The 20,605-nt window shown below is 39.3% G+C and overlaps 1 protein-coding gene across 1 annotated transcript in view; it reads right to left on the reverse strand.

Moving 5' to 3' along the window:
* The window catches only part of SYCP2L (synaptonemal complex protein 2 like), a 72,660-nt gene extending 53,159 nt beyond the window's left edge, over nucleotides 1-19,501 (reverse strand). Inside the window, exons 1-12 of the mRNA XM_057554931.1 lie at nucleotides 19,357-19,501; nucleotides 17,974-18,042; nucleotides 16,212-16,349; nucleotides 15,996-16,117; nucleotides 13,019-13,121; nucleotides 12,587-12,611; nucleotides 8,031-8,116; nucleotides 7,832-7,920; nucleotides 6,058-6,092; nucleotides 4,785-4,927; nucleotides 2,710-2,762; nucleotides 2,033-2,078 (exon numbers count right to left, since the gene is read on the reverse strand). Coding sequence (XP_057410914.1) covers nucleotides 2,033-2,078; nucleotides 2,710-2,762; nucleotides 4,785-4,927; nucleotides 6,058-6,092; nucleotides 7,832-7,920; nucleotides 8,031-8,116; nucleotides 12,587-12,611; nucleotides 13,019-13,121; nucleotides 15,996-16,117; nucleotides 16,212-16,349; nucleotides 17,974-18,042; nucleotides 19,357-19,365 — 918 coding nt within the window. The 5' untranslated portion in view covers nucleotides 19,366-19,501. The remainder of the gene's footprint in view (nucleotides 1-2,032; nucleotides 2,079-2,709; nucleotides 2,763-4,784; nucleotides 4,928-6,057; nucleotides 6,093-7,831; nucleotides 7,921-8,030; nucleotides 8,117-12,586; nucleotides 12,612-13,018; nucleotides 13,122-15,995; nucleotides 16,118-16,211; nucleotides 16,350-17,973; nucleotides 18,043-19,356) is intronic.
* Nucleotides 19,502-20,605: the final 1,104 nt, after the last annotated feature.

A 20,605-nucleotide genomic window follows, 5' to 3' on the forward strand; every position in this document is an offset into this window, starting at 1 on the left:
CCTTACTCATTTCTGCAAAATAGGAGGAAGGTTTCCATTTTATATAACCAGTCTATTTCTGGAAAAACCCTACTATACTTAGCAACTTAATAGATGTTTAAATGTGTCAGATAACTCTAACCACACAAACTTTTTTTTTCTGGTGCGAATCACAGAGAAAACTGGTCTATGTTAAAGCAGTAACAATCCACACTGCCTATGGATAGAAACTTCTAGCAAAGGAGGTACTGTGATCAAATATAAATGGTGACTTGCCATCTAATTTACCGTATGTTAGAATAAGGCTAAGACCTGAAGATTTCAAATTATCTTCATTTTAATTGATTACAGTCAGCCCTCTGTATCCACGGGTTCCGAATCCAAAGATTCAACCAAATGTGGATTGAAAATATTTAGGAAAAAGAATTCCAGAAAGTTCTAAAAAGCAAACCTTGATTTTGCCATATGCTGGCAATTATTTACATAGCATTTACATTGTACTGACAACTATTTGCATAGCATTTACATTGTGTTAGGTATCAGGTGTAACCTAGAGATGATTTAAAGTATGTGGGAGGATGTGTGTACATTATATGCAAATACTAAGCCATTTTATATAAGGGACTTGAATATCCGCAGATTTTGGTATCCACCAGGGGTCCTGGAACCAGTCCCCCATGGGTACCAAGAAATGACTGTATTATAAAATAAACATATGCTCTTAAAGAAAGAAAGAAGGAAGGAAAGAAAGAAAGACGGAAAGAAAAAAAGGAAAGACGGATTCAAACAATATGATGCTAATAGAAAGAGTAAATATCTCCTTCTCTGTCCCTCAAATTCCCATAGGTACCTTTCCATAGGAACCATTAACAATGCCTTTGCTTCCTCCCAGATGTGTTCTAGACATACTCAGGAAGTATATACAAAGTTTTTATTCCTCAACAATGGGACAAACACTAGACAACTATTCTTCCACTTGTTTTCCAGTAAATAGCATTTCTTGGTCATTGTTCCATCATACGTGTCTACTTCTTAACAGCTATAGAGTTGAACAAAGGGGTTTTTTTTTGAATTGTATTTTATTTTTTATACAGCAGGTTCTTATTAGTTATCTGTTTTATACATATTAGTGTATACATGTCAATCCCAATCTCCCAATTCATCACACCACCACCACCACCCACCCCCTTCTCCCCTTGGCGTCTATACGAACAAAGGTTTTAACACAAGTCTGTGTCACAGGAAGCCAGTGTAAGGACCCCTACTGAAGCTGATGGAAATCTAGAAGTCCTAGAAAGAAGAAGCAAGGAGAGATTGGAATCCTCAGACAACCAGAAAGAAAAATAGACTTGAAATACAGGAATCAGGCTACCAAAATCAGTTCTAGAGAGAAAGAATGTATAATGTAGTCGTGAGCTAACGGCTCAGCTCACAGAGGCCAAGAAGGGGGTCCTCAACCCAAAACAATGAAATGGTTAACTAGAACATTCTAGAGACACGATCCAGGAAACTTCAGCACAGTCCAGGTTCAGAGACCCTTGAAAAGTTTACCTGGACATTGAGATGCTGCAGGTTGGGGCACTTTTACAGGAAGGACCTTGTGCCTCTAGAAACCAAAGAAGGGGGTGAAAAGAGACTGTTCAATTTTGGACTATAAAGTACAAGGCAGAATGATCTAGAGAAAGGATAGTGACCCTAATTGCTGGGGATAGAGTGGGAAGCATCTACTGGGTGGAAAGAAGCAATGGACTTGCCCTATTCCCTCCAATCCAGGAGTGAATAATGTTGCTTCATCTATAGGATAAAAATAAGGCAAGGTTCCTGTAACTGACCTCATGAACGCAGTATAAACCCTAAAATTCCTTTATGTAGAAGTAACACTAGCGTTCTTCAATAATAAACTTCAGAGTTGAGGCCTAAGAGGAGAAGCAAGTTTCCTTTTTTAAAAAAGCCCTTCTGTGTAGCAAGAGCCATTTGGCCTGATGTAAACCTACCTATGGGTTTCACTATTCACCCCCCACCCTCACAGCCCCTGAAAGAGAGACAAACATACCTCATGCTCATCAGCAAAAGCAGCAATGCATGGAAATGAATAGACCCTGCAAAACACCTCACAATTAAAAAGTGAAATAAAATATGGATGGATCGCACACATGCCCTACGGATGTTCTATAAACAAGCATGTATAACTAGGTACGCCATTATGTCCCTTGGTACAAAGTATGAAAGGGGCTCTCAAACCTACAAATGGAGATCTACCATGGGCAGAATTCAAATCTCCATCTGGCAGTCTACAAAAGCCAGGTTTTCTGGTACTATATATACCTCAACCCAGCTGCTTGGCAAGAGTCCTAACGAAAGGAGTGAATTTGGTCAATATTTTCTCATCAAGGACTTAACTGTCCATAATATGTCTTTCCCTAGTAACCTCAGATCTATAGGAAATCATTCTTCATAAAATCTCCCTGGAGGATATAAAGTTACAACTGTTCCAAATCACAAATAAATATGTTAAAGACTGAGAGAAATCATTTTTAAACACACACGAATGAATCACTAGGCAGAATGCGTCTAATCTTCTGAGGTTTCTACTCAATGGATAACTTAGTAATGCTCAGTAAATTCTGTATCCTACATTCTCTCCTAAAACAGATCCTAGAGTTTTTTTTAATATTAGACATTTTCAGAATAGAATTAGTCAATAAAGTAAAGCTCAGAGAAACGTCTTACCTTCTTTGGTCACCAAGTCTGTCATTTAGGTGATTGAGAAACCGTCTACAATCCTTCAAAGTAAATAATGCAAACTTTTTTGTTAAAAAAAAAAATCAAGATATTTAATTTCAATACTACCCTTTGCAGCATGTAGAGGCCAGTGTTTGCTACTATGTTTCCAGGATCCAGTGACATCACAAGGCTTCACAAGGATTCATTATTAATTACGATAACTAAAATAATACTTTGTGTCACAAACAGGAGGTTCCAGACTCATGTTCTGAACCCCCAGCCATGAGACTTGCAGCTGAGGAATGCTTAGGTCTCCAAAAGTTTTATGTGCAGGAACAAGCAAGAGAAATACCTCTTACTGATGACCTGGATTGTAATATTTGACTAACCCACGGGGCATCCATATCCCTACCATCTCCCCAGCACAAGCCAACCACAAACCCATGAAACTTATCAATTTGGGGTTTATCCTGGTGTATTTAACCACTGTAGATTTTCCTTATCAGGAGTTCTCTAACCTGCTCCTTCCTGGAATCTCTCTCCCGCTAAAGGTTCTAAGAATAAAGAATACGTTTATAGTTCTCCCAACCAACAGCGACCAGGGAGGCAAACTGTTACCCCCAAATTTCTAAAACCAAAGAGATACTGATCCAGACTTTTATCCCTTTTGTTAGCAAGGACTGTCTGTTGTAGCCAAACAGTCCTCACGCGCCGTGTCTAGATTCAGCACTAAATGGACATTAATGTGAACTTTCATCTAAAAGCAGTTCCACTAAGAAGCTGACAGCTCTAGGGGGGGAGTGATTTGAGACAGAGGATAATTACTTTTGTCTCATGTTCCCCTAATTTCCCTGCAGATGATAATCACACAGAGGGGAAAGGAAACTAATACTGGAGGGCCTACAACATCTCAGGCACTTTTAGTTTCTCTCATTTAATTCTCACAATTCTGAAGTTGGTTCTATTCCCATTTTACAGATGAGAACACTCAGGCTTCATGAGTCAACTATCAGCTCCAAGGACATACTGCACAACACAGGGAATATATAACCAGTATTTTATAATAACTATAAATGGAACTATAACCTCTAAAAATTGTGAATCACTATACTGTACACCTGTAACATATAACATTGTACATCAACTATATTTCAATTAAAATTTTTTTAAAAAAACAAGACACAAAAGTCAACTACTTTGTCAAAATGTATACATCACATCAGTCGGGGAGGTGGGACCCAAACCCGACTCACGGTATTCCCATTTAGATCAAACTGCATCCTGGCTAAACAGCTACTGCAGATCTGGCTTAAAGTCAAATTTAACATATTTAATAATATATTTGTAGGTTCGGATTTAATAAAATCCCAAGTGCTCAGCAGTTTTGACCAAAAAGGCTTTGTTCAACATGAGCACTGTTACTAATAATTTTAGCTTTTCCTACAGAATCACCCTCATTTTAAGAACTTTTTTAAAGGAGAGGGAAAACATTTTAGCTATTTTAGGATAAAGGTGAGTATACAGCAAAGCCATAAACTACGTCTGTGCTACTTGAGGACATAATCACAGTGAGGCTGGGTTGCATGGAAGACACCAAAAATTATTGTTCTTCCAAACTGTGAAGGCTGGAGGGCTCACAACACAAGCACCCCATAATACTCCTCTGCTACCAGAGCACCCATGCCAGCTTCAGCCTCCTGTCATCATGCCAGCTGCTCTCTGCAAGGCTGAAATGCACATTCTTTTCTTCTCCAACTCTCCCTACCCTTCAAGGTTTGTTGAAAATCACTTCCCGCTCCATGACATTGTCTCTGACTGGATCCATCAAACTCACACAGTTCTGTCTCCTGGCTAAGTTTCCTGTAAAGATGTCCTAACTGTATGCTGGTATCTGGTCCACAAATATTCTGTTTCTATTACCCTCAAGTTATTTCACGTAAGTGGGAAACAGGAAGTTTAAGAATGGCGACGTAGTCACATTTAAGACAAAAATCCTCCCCTGAGCCCAACATACAGGAAGGCGCTGAAAGGATGCTTCATAAATATTGATTAAATGGAATTTTCATGACCAAGAATCTCACCGTCTCAAATTCTCGATCCTTAATTTCTTTGAAAGCCTCAGCAATGGTATCATCTTCAAACCACTGATGGACAAAGTTTTCCCTTGATTTTCTCATGGTCAGTCTACACAATGCTTCACAAAGAGCCACCTGCTGGTCATAATCTAGAGATTAAAAATACGGCAGACATGGATAATTCTGGGCACAAAGCAAAAGAAAAAATGAGTTCCACAGATCAGCATTTGCTCTAAGAAGGTCCATCTTAGAAGACTAGCATTGTGTCTTATAGTTATAAGCAGCAAGACATATCCTGGAGCAATTATAATCATTTAAATTCATCTGTAAGAAATATTAGGGGAAAATCCAAATGATAGGTCAGTATACAACGAATTTTTTAAAAATGATATTTCTGCAATTTATATTTTAGATATATTAAAACATTCATCAAAAGCAACTTTGTCCAAGACTCACAGATAGAACAAACTAGTGGTTACCAGAGGGAAGGGGGGAGGGGCAAGATAGAAGTAGGGGAGTAAGAGGCACAAAGTATTAGGTATAAAATAAGCTACAAGGATATATTGTACAACCTGGGGAATACAGCAAATATTTTATAGTAACTGTAAATTGAGTATAACCTTTAAAAATTGTGAATCACTATATTGTATACCTGTAACTTATATAATATTATACATCAACTATACCTCAATTGTTTAAAAAGCAGCTTTATCCAGCCTTAAATACGTCTATAAAAATAAAATCCTAAGAAACTGTAGTATTTCACAGCAGATAAACAAAACTACACATATCGACATGTTTAGATTTCAAACAATTTTAAAGGTAAAAAGCAGGTTGCAGCTGGATATGCAAACTTAAATTTGCAAAAACAATAATGTATGTTGCTTGTGAATACACAGAATAAAAGTACAAAAATATTCTTGAAAATGAAAAACAAATCCAACTCAAAGGATTACCTCTACAAATAGCGAGGGGAATTGGAAGGGGGTCTGGACACAGGGGCTTTACCTGTAACTCTGATTTATTTAAAAAAGGATTTGAAGCAAATGTGGAAAAAGGATCAAATTTGACTACGCTCATTGGTGAGTAAAGGAATATTCATTAATTATTCTTTATGGTTTTAGCATGCTTAACGCTTTCATCATAAATTAAATACAAAAATCTTAACTTCTATTTTTAATTTGACCATAACTTATTCCCCATAGTTCCAAGATGCTCATAAAACCCCCAATGTCCAATATTTAACATTCTAACATTTAAAATTCTTAATACTTCTTACCACCCACAGTCAAGATGGTCCTTGCAAGGTCTTTCCTGAAACATTTAGATAAATTTCATTTTACTGAGATGAACATAAGTAAAACTCTACTATATTGGCATTAAAATTTTAATCCAAGATGTATATTTTTGAAAGTATTTCAAATTCATTGTCAAAATTTCCTCAATGTCACAAATACATTTTTATGGAAAAATTGTCAAGTTGATATATTAATGACTTACATATACTTTTCACAAAGAAGCTAGAGCTACTATACATTCTGAGGTTCTATTTCTCCCTCTGTAAAGTGAATTATAATTTGATGATCTCTGCGGATTCATCAAATGCTAAGATCCTGGAATTTTACAGTCACCTCACCAGCCTGTGTGGATGCATACCCTCTTTTTTTTTTTTTTTTTTTTAAACATAGTTTGACACCTGGAAGAAATGATACAGTAGGTGCTGTGGGTCTTTCCTATAAGCTTTTGGAACTTATTTTAAAAACTGATAAGTTTAAGTTCGAGATGTAATGGGATTAAGTTATCACATTATTGTAACTAACACAGACTCCCATATTGCATATTCACTTAAGAATTTCAGTTAAATGCTAACAAGTGTTGATGTTGATTTTTTAATATCTGAAATAACTCTCACGTTAAAGAATGGATTTAAGAAATCTTGTAGTAGTTCAGTTTCTCATAATAAATGGATTGATCTGTCACAATTAAATAGAAGCCTTAGAACAGCACCACTGAGAGTTCTGCTTACTTTTATGTTTGCAGATTTTACATTTGACTTGAAGTGCAGAACACTCAAGAACTAGACTAGAACACTCAAACACTCAAGGCAGGACCACTGCATTGGTTTGAAAACTTAGGAGAAAACATCAGGTCGGCTTCTCTCCAGATCTAAGTACCCCACTAAGGGTAATGATTAACTAATCTAGTCAATGAATACTTTGTAGGAAAAATTAAGAGAAAACACTGCATCCTGCAAAGACAAATTAAATGGACAACCATGATGAGCTCCATGCTCACCAATCCCATCTTTCAGGTCTACACTATGATAAACTGGGTCACCCTGCCTCTTGCTAGTCATGGCTGCATGTCCCTCGAACGATGGTGTGCTACAGTGATGTCACCGATGCTGGCTGGTGGTCAGCACACAGTCACAGGTTTAGGTTCAGATTTCAAACCAGGGTGCTGGTGTTGCTTTTCCCATGGTCACACATTACAACCTTCTCTCCAAATTTCTATGTCCCAGGAACTCCATAATTGTGAGTGGGTCACCAAAAACCCCAAAATCCATCCCTTGAAAAGCAATACATGCCCTGTTGGTATAGGTAATAGCTGGTAACCTTTGAGCATTTGCTCTCTACCAGGTAATGTGCTAATGGCTTTCAGTGGATTGCCTGATTCAACCTGTACAATAACTCTATTGATCAGTGTTAAAGTTGACTCCATTTTACAGATGAGCAGACTGAGGTGTAGTGAGCTAAGACTGTGCTCTAGAGGAGCAACCAGCATAAGTGGCCAAACTAGGATTTGAAGCCTGAGGTCCGGCACCACAGTCTGTACTCTTAACATTCTCCCATGAGTCACTAATCCGGTTCACATTCACAATGAAAAATAATCTATAGCCTGAGAAAGCATTTCACCGCACAAATTTGATGGGGAAGAAAAAAAAAAAAACAACCCAACAACCCCAAACACCCAAGGAGAACAAAGACTGAGGTGGTACAACCTGCAGAGATTTTGCCCTTACATCACCACCTAATTGGGTCAAGGTCACGTACATAAGACGACACGAGCCTTCCGACAAGACGAGTTGTTTTCTCTCTTCCCGAGGTACAGCTTGCAGAATGCAGTTCAAGTTCCTCAGTGCCTGTTGGGAGTTGGGGAAGGTTTTCACGAGGAAGAAACAAAACGGAGACCTGGGCACGAGCTTCTCCACGGGGTCCAGGGCAACTGCTACCAGCACTATGTGCAACTCACCTCCCGCTGGATCAAACGATTTACACTCTCTTCTGTCACCAGAAATCCTAAGGTAAATATGAAGGAACCCAACAGCTGACTTTTCCCTGAAAGCAGAATTTTCAAAGAATCAAACTAATGCTAAAAAAGAATAAGGAAAGGACTCCTGCACAGCAGGAAGAGGCAAAGGCTGAACAGCCATGGGCAGTAAACATTTCAGAAATGATGTAGTCTGAGCAAGGGACAAATCACAGCCTGCTTCAAGATCTAGAAACTCCCAGGCCACCATCGATTTGCACGACATAGATGCCCACTGAGGTAAACAGCAGCAGCACGTGCAAAGGGTGACTGTCTGTGATCACTGCATCTCAGGCAAAGCTACTTTTTTGTCCAGAATGAACAATGTACAAGGGCAGCTCCTGCACACACTTTCCCACTGTTTCTGTGCATTTCTTACATTTGTGTATTTTATAGAAATAAAAATTTTATAATGGTCTTATGCTAACAGAAGCAAGAATTTTTAAGTAAAGCGTTGGTCTTTGTTAAATAGCTTAATCATAGAAACTTCAATGGCTACTTATGTCAGGACGTAGTAACAAAACAAGGTATGTGGTAATGCTTTATGCTTATTAAACTTAATAAATATTATTAAACTTTATTTTATAATCATTTAAGTTTATTAAATTAATAAACTATTATTATTTCATTTATGCACATTGTGTTTAGATATGACAGTGGTAGTGTACAATGCAAAAACTCATGGTAAAGTCCTAACATTACTTTGATAGGTTCAGAGGTGCAATTTGGATATGTGAATTTTTTTTCTTTTAACCACACATTGCATACTTTTTAATCCCCATATAACTCATGAAATTGTGGGAATCCAAATCAGGGAGTAGAAATTTTAAAAAGATCCCTCTTCAGTCCAAAAAAGCCACATTGATACTGCTGAATGATTTCTGGAAACAAGAAATATGGCCAGGGGCTGAGCCAAAAACTTGCCTGCCAGCTTAAAACTTGAGAGAGAGATTGTAACAGAGCCCAGGTGACCCAGGTGGACAGCAGGGGAGCCTAGAGACATTTATGCACTCTGTTAACCAGCAAGTATCAGATGTCATTCGACCTTTTCACTTAAAGAGTAGTAAAGAGAAACTAACAAATATAGCTCTATGAAAAAGGAAGGAGCATAAGTTAAGAGGTAGCAAAAAAGTGACTTTTTGAAAAATGCTTACTTCAGGAAATAAAAGATAGAAAAGCTGGGAAGCCAAATCAAAAGCATCTGATTTATCATCTCAAAACTCAAAAGAATGTGAATTCTATGAAATAAAAAATTTGATTTGTAAGAGAAGGCAACAGTATAAGATGAACACAGAAGTAAATGAGAAAGAAATATGTAATATGAAAATCTAAGCCATTCTGGATATTTCAAGCTGAGAGAATCTAATACAGGGAATTAGTTACAAAAACTTAGGTAGCCACTACCACCCCCTATACATCCCTGGAAAGCCACGGGGAGGAAGTGGTTATTACCAGATCCCGGGAACGAAGGTCACCTAGCAAAAGCTGTAGCCACAAATAAGCCAGAGCCACAGGAACTATGCAGTCACTTCCCAGAGATAGCACCTCAGCAGAAGGGAGCGGGAGAAATGTCCTTCCTACCTCCAATTCCCTGCCATTGGCTAAACCTGGCAGGCAACCCGTTGGTTAAAAAGCCTAGGAAATTGTTCTCTGCAAAGTAGAGAGAGAGGAAGGCAGAGAGAAATGAATCTGAGAGCAGAGGTAGATCACCACCACCCACGGGTTTCAAGGAAGCAAAGATGTGAGAGCAGAATTGAAGTCCATAGTGGAAGCAATGAGAGCAGAATTAGTTAAAGCATGGGCTTCCAAGAAAAAAGTAGCAATTGCTCTCAAAATACACAGGAAAAAACGAGTGGGAAAAAGATGTGAAGACAAAAAAAAGATGCAATGGATGAATAATAGATAATCTTAGAAAGAGAAGAGAATAGAAAGGGTAACTGTAATCATCCTTTCCCACCTCCTCTCTGATGTAACAATTATGCTCTTGGGTGGGACTAACTAGCTCCAGGGGTGGATCCTCATTGGCTTAAACTAGGCAGGGGCATGCCATTCATCTTTTCACAGTGATCAGTTCATTAAGGGGGTGGAGGTGGGGGGACACAAGCAGAGCCAAGCTAGGGTTTTCTTCTGCCGGTTGAGGAAAGTGAACATTTCTCCCCCAGGAAGCACAGCTCTGGTTGCTGGCCGCCATCTTGCAACCACTAAGGGAGACCAACTTGAGCTCAAAGACAAGACTCGGAGGAGGCAGAATAGAAAGAACTGCAGGAAACAGAGCCTAGCTACAGCCAAACTGCTCCTGAAACTTCCTGTCTCTGACTTTTTAGTTCCTTGAGCAAATTAAGTCATCTTTATCTCTTAAGGCTGTTTGAACTAGATATCCTGTTACATATACTGAAAGTACTTTAACTCAGCAGTTTTCAACTGGAGGTGATTTTTGCTCTCCTACGGCGCTCTTGCAGTATTTGGAGATGTTGTCACAACTGGGGGAGTAGCAGGGACTGCTACTGACGTCTAGTGGGTAAAGGCCAGGGATGCTGTTAAACATTCTATAATGTATAGGACAGCCCCCCACAAACAAAGATTTATCCAACCCGACCCAAATGCCAATATTGCCAAAGTTGAGAAGCCCTGCTCTGATAAAATTATCAAAGAATGAAATTTCCTAAGCTAAAGTAAGATCTGATTTCAAAACAACTCATGAAGAACCACATAAAACAACCCATGTGCACATGTGCTCACAACACTCAATATAAGACAGTGAAACAGTTTTGAGGTGGAGACTCTGGACTCTGCAAAGCAAGAGTTATATTGGATAAAAGCCACAAGAACACTCTTAAATGATAAAAAGCACTGACCATGTTCCACCCACATACCCTAATAACCTCTTCAAAATGTATTACAGCAGATGGAGACAAAGCAGAATAAAGAACTCAAGAATGAGAACATCAGGCCATAAACAAGCTGGTAGTGAGCCCTAAATAACTACTGTAAATAAAATTGCAATACAAGGCAAAGAGCAAATACTATTTACAAAGACATATATATATATATATATAATACAGGACTAAAACCCTGGATTAAATTAAATAAATCTGGGTAGAAAATGGAGGAGGAATAAAAACATGTTGAATTCCTTGCCATACATAAAGAAGAAATAGGTGCTATCATTTTGGCACTCTCATGTTGATGTTGATAATCAAATTAAGAGTAACAACCAGAAGAATAAAACTAGGACATAAGCCATTCAAATCACTAGAGAGGAGCAAATAGTGAAAGAAAATATAATCCATATAGCAAAGCACAAAACAAAGGAATCATTAAAATGAAACACATACAGTAAGGTGAGGTCATGAGGGTGAGGCCCTCATAATGAGATTAGTGTCTTTATAGGATGCCAGAGAGTGGCTTACTCTCTACCCGTGTGAAGACACAGCAAGAAGGTGGCTGTCTGCAAGCCAGGAACTGTGAGAAAATAAGTTTCTGTTGTTGAAGCCACTCAGCCCATAGTATTTTGTTACGGCAGCGTGAGCTGACTAATGCAGTCACCTAGAGCAGTGTTTCCTCCATTTGGGACAATGGAGTGATTGCAGGGACTATATGAACCTATTAAGTGGTCCAAGCAACAGCTATAGGCTCAACAGATCTCTCTCATATGTATTTCTTTCCAAATATGCAGTGTACACACACTGTTGTAAATCAATAAAAGTTTACTTTTAAAAGTTACAAAATTCAAAGTAGTTTTTACCACTGGGTATTTTATCAACCAACTTTAGAGGCAGGAACTATCACTTATGAAGTTCAGAAAAAACTGACTTGCAAGTATTTGGATCTGCTGACTTAGATTATGGAGACCTCTTTCTAAAAATCAACCAAACACCATGCACACTTAAGCTTCTAGCTCTAAATGTCCTCAATTTACGAGGTACCATCCACTGTAGAATGTAGTGTCAATTTAATAACAGCTTTTCAAAAGAAAAATAAAAAGAGGGACAATAGGGAACAGACATATGCATTTTAAGATGGCCCCGATTTGTGCATCTTTGAATCCACAGTTTCATAATTCAAAGTGTTTGTTGGGTTACCTTTAACATGAGCCACATTGAACATCATCATTGCCCTAACCTCCAAATTATCTACTTTTTGAGCTCTTTAAAGACAGAGAAAGGCATGAGAATCGGCTCCAAGTTAAATCAGTAATAGCTAACTTTGGCTGTTTTGGAATGATGAAAGTGGGTCTCCATCCCTGATTGGAGCTAAATGGCCAAACGGTGGCAGGAGCAGCTCAGTAAAGATGCACCGCAGGCAAATGAGACACACTTTACAACAAAATTCATTTTGGCATCACAATCTGACTACCATAAGATGGCCAATTCATGCAAATATAATAGTTAAACCCACTTCACTTTTATATATCATTTAGATAAATATTCTTTTCTCTAAACAGGAATATTCTATTAATGAAAGGTAAACAGCCAATTAGTAGTAAATAATACACTTACCTTTCCTACTACTTCTGGAAATAATCTAATAAAAAGAAAGAAAAAAGTAAAGCTCGTATTATTTTTAAAAAGCATTATAAACTATAACATTAATGTGTTAATGCTGATAATTCTCTAACGGGCAGGAGTTGACTTTAACTACAGTAGAAAAAAAATTTAGAGAAATCCTATTTGACTTTCAATTACTTTATTAAAATCAGCCTATCACCTCCAATCAGGTGAATAATATATTTGAAAATAAATCACCTCATGTTTCTATAACATTGTTTATATACATTTGTTACTATTTCATATAATATTTCTAATAATAAAATATGAGAGTCTTTTAGAAAAACCCACATCTTAGAAAAACACAAGTTTTATGAACAACTTGAAGATTCCTACAAATTACCAATGGTATCTGCTCAGTAAAGCATCCAACCTCATCCTTACCATGGCTGTGTCAAAAAAGTCTTCTGTCACATTAATCAGAGATGTGTCCGAGGCTAGGTCTGTCATGGTCAGAAATCCTGTTGTTCTTTCAAACCAGGAAACCATGTACACAAGAGAAGAAACACTGATGCAACCTCTGTGACTGAATAGCTACTGCTCATTCGATAAAATTTCACAACAGAGTTCTATAATTTTAAAGACCCTTTTCCATTTCACTTAGGCCTGATTCTGAGGCCCCCATCTAGAACACTCCAGAATGGAATCAGACTGCTACAGAGTTGCAACAAGTTCTCAGATACCAGCAAGAACTGGAGACTTTGCCAGGATAATCAACACCAGAAAGGCTTGTAAAGGGGGCAGTGAGTGGTTAAGAGATAAATGAGCCTTGTCAACACAGGAGAAATTCCTGTTACCTGGGAGGCTGTAGAAAACAAGTCATCAAATATCAAAGGACATGCAGATTTTAGAAAGTGCTCCAGAAGTATGCTAGTACAGTACACATGCCTCAGGCCTGGCCACCTTCCTTTTGTCAAAAGCTTCCAGCTGACTGGAGATTTTTTCCCCATAGGAACATATATCCAAGTTCATATTACATTGCTAGAACTAGTGTGATTTAAAATTAACTTACATGAACCTTCCTAGAACATACTTATTCAACAAAGCAAAGGCCATCTTTGGACCGTTTTATGCTGAGGCTAGTCACTCTTACCAAAAAAAAAAAAAAAAAAGAAAAAATCCTAGTTAGAAGTCATCAGTTGACCAAGAAGTTAGTGACATGAGTTCGTGATGAGTAACTCTTATAGGAGTGGGGCCTTGGAAACTTTGTCCACTTAGAGCCAGGAACCCAAGGTACCAGCTGAAGACCATGGACAAACCCATCAGCTCTCCATCTTGGCTGCACGTTAGGAAAACCTGGGGAGCTGTGAAACGCCCTGATGCATGGGACCCGTCGTGGATCCAGAAAATCAGAATCTCTGGTGATGGGACCCACGCAGTGCATCTCGTTAAAGCTCTCCAGGTGATTCTAAGGTACAGCAAGGTTTGGAAGTCACTAGGCAATGTTTCTTTTATCTCAAGTCAGACAAATATTTGCATTTGATTGAATCATCCATCTCCTGAAGCAAACCTTTCTCCAACAGCCCGAGGGAAGAAATGTCCCTCTACACAGCAAAACTCACCCCTAGGGTGACATTTTCTCCCTCCCCATGTTCATACTCAAAATTCTATGCTTTTAAATACATTTTTGTCACTATTCTATTTATGCCCCCAAATCGTGTCCCCCCTCCTAGCCCACCAAAATACACTGGCTGAGTATAGATTCAGAGAAGTGGGGGAAATGCCACATTACTTGATCAAGACTTGGACTAGGAGGTCACTCTGAAGCCATTTATGTGTCGTGATCATACATGGTAAGCTATACACCAGCTGCCCTCACAGCTGCGTCATTACCAGAAGCCAGATGGTTACTGACAGATGCAATAGCTGTTACTCATTAAGCATATGGTAAAGGACAAGTTAATCTTTCTGCATCTTCAAGTACAGGGCCAAATATGTTCCTTTCTGTAGGAAATTCTTATTCTATGGAGAATAACTTCCCAGCACACTTCATGTTGAGCCTGCAAACACAGTGGGCTTTAGAAGTGTAAAATCTAGTATCCCATCCACTTTGATAATATCAATCTATTCTCCTTGGCCAAAACCTACATGAATTAATAGTACATGCTTTAGAATGTGTTTAAATTATGGCTATGGCATTTCCATCACCAGCTAGAATTCCAGTGGGATGTGGAAATTCCTATTTGGTTTCAAAATTCCAGTGGAGACTTGTTCTGACACTTTCAACCTTGGGATGGCATTCTTAAGTCTCAATAGGAATTTCAGTTTGGAGCAGATCCCAATTCATTCCCCCAAATCAGCTTAAGGCTCCAAAGTACCCCTGGGACATCCCTGCCCCATTTCCTTTGGAGTTCTTGCTCTTTTTCCCTGCTTCCTGTTATCTGCCTGAGTAAGTGTATCAGGGAGTTAGATGGGACTAAATGAAATATATAATTCAAAATGAACTATACACGGCTTGCATAAATACAGCCCTGAGATTTACACTCTCACCCACCCCCTACCCTAGCCGCAAACACTTTTAAAGTTCCTGAGAGAAGTTAGGAAAGCCTGGAGTTTACTCTCTCTCCCCCATGGAGGGGCAGCCCCATAATTAGAGGCATTTTAAAGTGAAAAAGGACAGAGACATCTCCTTGGCCCAACCTGATCTTGAGAAACTTCAGGTACCAAAGTCCAGGGGGTAAATCAGAGATTTAATGGCAGCCGGACCACCCTTCTGCCCTCATGTTCTCACCAATAGTCAATCACAGGGCTGCAAATCTTATCATGAAAAAAAGAGAAATGCAGCAAGAGACTTTGCAAACTCCGCTTTGCTTCCAGATGCCATTATTAAGGCACGCGTGATGTTACCTCCTGATTAATTAAGAACAGGTCAGAATTGCGTAACTGGGGTGACTTAGAATAAGCAAAAAGTATTTTGGCATTTTTTTCAGACTCAACTAGGATTTCAGAAAGTCGGAAAGTGGGCTGTGGCTAGGGGAAGTATTTGATAATTTATCCAGGTCCAATCTTGTTGATAAAGTTTATTAACATAGTTATGGGGGAGTGTGTAACAGTCCACTCTCTCCATCCTATGTCTCCAAATTCACTAATAAAAAACACACTATTACTGCAATGGCTTGTCGAAGGGAGGAGAGGGCTGTGTCCGACTTATTCCTGTACACTCCCCAAAGTGCCCTGCCCACCCCATACATCAGGAAACATATGTTGAACTTAATTTTTGATTGGATGTAGGCAACAGGCACTGGTACCGATTCCTTTTCAAATTTGATTTCAAAGGAACATAAATTACCAAACTAGGCAACTGAATCCTCTCTAGTTCTTTAAGTTACCCAAACCCATACAAAATGAAAAGATGACACTTATCTTTGGGATCAGTCCCTGCTGAATTAGCAAAGGCTCATCTTCTCTGAGGCCATCAATGAAGAATCGCTGAACACATCTCAGCAACAGTGAAACACACTGAAATTCATTTTTATCCAGTGCCTTGGGATTAGACCACACTGAGTTAAAAACCTTACATATAGTTACACATTGGCATTCTGGTTACAAACCAAAAAAAACAAAACAACTCACTTGCCTTATTTATTGATCTGTCAAGATGGTGTAACAAAAGATTATTATATTTTTGAGGAACGTGGCGTTCTCTCTGCGGAAAATATTCTTTTATTTTCTGAAATCCTTCATCATGGAATGCATTAGTAATAAGTGACTGAAGCTGGAAAGTTGATAGTATGAAAATTACTATTTTTCCCCAAGAACATTTATTTCACAGTAATATTTCTATCATTATCAATAATAATTCAGTGCAGAAATAGAAGGTAAGTATAGAGAGTTATATCTTGAACAGTAACCATGCGGACAATGATTTTGTTGTCTTAAGACAGTAGTTGGCAAAGTGTGGTTCCTAGACCACCAGCAGCATGGGCATCACCTGGGGACTTGTTAGGAGTCAAACTCTGGGCGCAGGGCCCGTCAGGTGATTCTCATCATGCTAAACTTTGAGAACCGCTGACTTAAGGAAAACTACACCCACAGAATTACAGGTATCTGTGGGTAAAGAGACTTTATCCTCCGTAATGTTGGAAATTCTAAACACTATAAAATTCAAGCCTATTATCACTTATTAAGTTACATAAATGATCATAATAGAAGAAAATGAATTCAACAGTAATAACTACAGTTAAAGGCAACTGATAAATACGCAAATTGCCATGATGAATGAAATTGAACTTCTCTGCCTGAAAGCTTGTTAAGACCTATTTCTAAGTGTGTATGTGTATATATATATTTGAATAACAGATACATTCTTAAATATCTGTGCTATAAAAGGTATTTTAAAAATGCAGTCCAATTCTACAGGCTAAATTACAATATTCTTTTAATAAGGAGTCATTTTACTACATACAGCCTGAAATTCCACTTTTTCTTAGTATTGATTTAAATAATGAGACAGCATTTGAAACTAAACATTTAAACAGATTTTTTAAGTTGCCATATAGTAAGCTTTTTTGAGACAAGTGGGTTAAGTGTTCTGTAGATGTTATTTAATCCCCACCACCAATCTAGTGGTTAGACTCTTTATCTGGGGATAATAATAGCAAGGCTGTATGAGATCACCCAGCTGAGAGTCACACTCAAATTCTCTGACTCAGCAATTCAGGCTTCTTCCTACTTAAAACTCTGCCTGGCTTCTCTATACTCAGAACAAATCCAAACCCTTTGCCTTGGTCTGCAAGGCTCTGCACGATTTGATCTCTGCCAGCTTCTCCTGCCTGACTGCCCTGCTGAGTCCTAGAATAAGTCAAGCTCTTCCTTGCCTCAGGGCCTTTGCACTGGCTGTTCTATGCCTCGACTGCTTCTCCCCACCACTTACCATTCTGGCTCCTTGTCACCCCTCAGATGTCAGCTTCAGTATCATCTTTTCAAGTAGGTCTTCCAGGACCTAAAGTTAGTCAAGTGCCTCCCTCCTCCTGCAATTATTCTCCATCACAACACCCTGCTCCTTTTCTTCCTACCACCTTACTTTTGTTCCTAATCTGTCTCTGACTCTCTGCCAGGCTGAAAGCTCTATGAAAGCAAGAATTGTGTCTGTTTTGTTCAATACTATCTGCCTCCACCTAGAACAGTGCTAGGTACAAAGTAGATTAGGATATTAGTAGGGTAATCAAAGGCAAAATTGACAAGACGTGGTGATAAACTGGATGTGAGAGATTAGGGAAGTAGGAGAAGAGGATTCTTCTGCCTCTTGTTGAGCAACTGGAGGAAAAAGTATGCTGATAGCCCAGGAAACACAGAACTAGAGACAGCACACACACAAAGAACACAAACTTGATCTTTACATAGAAAGCATCCTGTGCCACGCCACTCCCATCCTTTTCCTGAACAGGCTGCAAAGGAACTTCCTTCTCCTGTGTACAAAAAGAGATATTTTTTTAAATTTTATTTCAAAGAAATGCATTAACTTTTAAAATAAAGGTTCATATTGTTTTCCTGAACAAAGCTTTTTGTTCATTCATGCCACTGATTATAGATCTAAGACACTACTTTAAAAAAAAACCAAAAGCTTTATCCAACGTTCTTTAACACTGCCTCTGACGAATACAAACTATCACAAGAAGCTAACATCATTGTAATAAATGATCACAAAAAATAAATTTAAACTCTATAATGGCAACTATAAAAAAGACTTTGAATTAATGAGTGGTTTTTAGAATGAGAGCTTGTAAAATAAAGTTTTTCAGAGTGCGTTTCAAGGTCAGTCATGAGTTTAAGCTTTATGTTCCTGACATATGAATTTTAAATGTGACTCTAGGACTTAAAACTGAAACTTCAAGGACTGAACAGCAACAACAAGAAAATTTACAAAACATTGAGTAATGGGTTGTTACACGTTTTCTTCAAGAAGTAATCCCTGGATCTACCAGCCTCGTTTTCACAAACATGCTAAATAACAGCATCTCATCTGCTCACTTCATCCCAATAATCAAAGAATAATTTAAAAAATTTTTATTAACCTCTTCCAAAGAGGTTTAAAAAAAAAAATCTAGCTTGGGCTAACGGTCCTATATGTACTTGACCACCATCCTTAAATGTCAGCATATTTTACAATAATATCATCATTATTATAAATATGAAAAACAGGATGAATTCAAAGACCAAAATCCATACTTGTTTTTTTTCCCACCAGCAGTGTATTCAGTAAAGTGAATGCTGAAAAGTAGGAGCAGTAACGGTACCAATCCACCTCCCACCCCGCGACCCCAATCCCTGGGCGGCAGGTCCCAGCGCTTGGGACCGTAGACCTGGGGCCCCGGGTGGGTTAACGTCATTGCACTTTCTACTCGGCGAGGGAGAAAACGGGCTGGGAAAACATCCCGAGCAACTTAAAAAAGAACCATCTCGTTGCCTTCAAACATTAATACTCCAGTTCCCCCTTCTCCGAACGCTTTACTAGCGAGGGACCAGATGTTTCTACCCCGCCTCATGCACTCACTGAAAGCTGCCAATAAACTCCAAGCAAACCTAAGGACGTGAAGCGCCCCAAGGGCCCCCGAAGAGCTCTTCCCCCGGCGGCCGGGGATTGCAGCCGGCGCCGGGTCTCTGGGCGAGCAAGCGAGGCTCCGAGCCCAGAGGCCGACGGACGCGCGCCCTGGCGCCCGCCTCGAGCGGCGGAGAGGAGGCCGGGGTTCGACGGGTGCCCGGCTCCGCTCGAGGTCACTCACCTCCCGCATCCCGAGGCTCCCGGCCGGCCGCCGCGCACCCGCCCCGGGGCGCACGCCCCGCCGCTGCGCCGCTCTCAGCCCCCGCGCTTCCGCCGTCCGAGGCCCGAGCGGGCGGGGATGCGCTGCGGCGAGAGCCCGGGGAGCCCGCGGCTCCCGGATGCCAAGCTTCCCCGGAACTCTGATTAATAAACCCGCCCCTGAAAATCTACTCGAGTCCCGTGTTTGAGGAGCGAGAAACGCTCGCGAGTTAACTAGCAATCAGGGTCAGGCCACCTGGGCGCACGCACACGCACCTTAGGAAAAGCGATTACTTAAAGGATGTAAACATGTCGGCGAAATGCTGAACTGACAGGCGTCCCCCGTGCGGAAGCCGGCTGCTTTCTCTCCACCTTTAACGGCTGGTAGAGCTGGTTGTGATCCATTGATATGGCTATAGACGGAAACCAAACTTTCCCCATAGGAACCAGATTTGTCCCCGAAATTGTGACTTTATTCCTGATATCACAAAAGAAGTGTTTTGTTTTAATGCATACCCCGGTGTGCTCAGTCAAAATAAAATAAAAACAAACATTTTCATCCAGTCTGCTTGTTTTCTGCCCACTTCCTTTAACCCAACAAGAATGTGTACTTATGGCCCGGTTTAGGCTGATAGGTTGTCTGTTATGTGAACAGGGGTGGCAAAAATAAGTTGGGCTGGAGTTTTCTTTTAAAAAACAAGCAAGCAGACAAGACCCCTCAAATCCAAACATCCCTTGTAAAAAATCAACTTGTGTTATAAGTAGATGCTATGGGTATTTCGTGTCATGACGTTTACAGAAGATATTTGTTTACATCAAACCAAAACATACTATAACCAGCATCTCTGCATTGTACCTCCAAGTCCATTCAAAACAATACATACTTATTTCAAAGCTCATCATATCCATTTCCTGGCAAATATGACGTAAATATACGTACATTAATTTACCTATTTTAATCGAAACCAAGTAAATTCAAAGCCCTTTTCCTTTGCTTTTGTATTAATGGACTTTTACTATTTCAAAATACTAGCCAAGGAAGAACCAGCTGTGAATATAAAGTGTTCTGAATCAATGCAAATATTAGTGCAGGAAAAACTGAAGGATAATAACAAATAATAATCAAAATACAGTTTAAAAGCACTTTATTTTAGAGAATAAAACAGGTAATACAATAAGAATATAATATAAAAACAAAATTAAAGTTTTCTTAATATTAGTTTAAAAGTTTT

The sequence above is a fragment of the Balaenoptera acutorostrata genome, chromosome 10 (assembly GCF_949987535.1).
Source record: "Balaenoptera acutorostrata chromosome 10, mBalAcu1.1, whole genome shotgun sequence".
NCBI lineage: Eukaryota > Metazoa > Chordata > Mammalia > Artiodactyla > Balaenopteridae > Balaenoptera > Balaenoptera acutorostrata.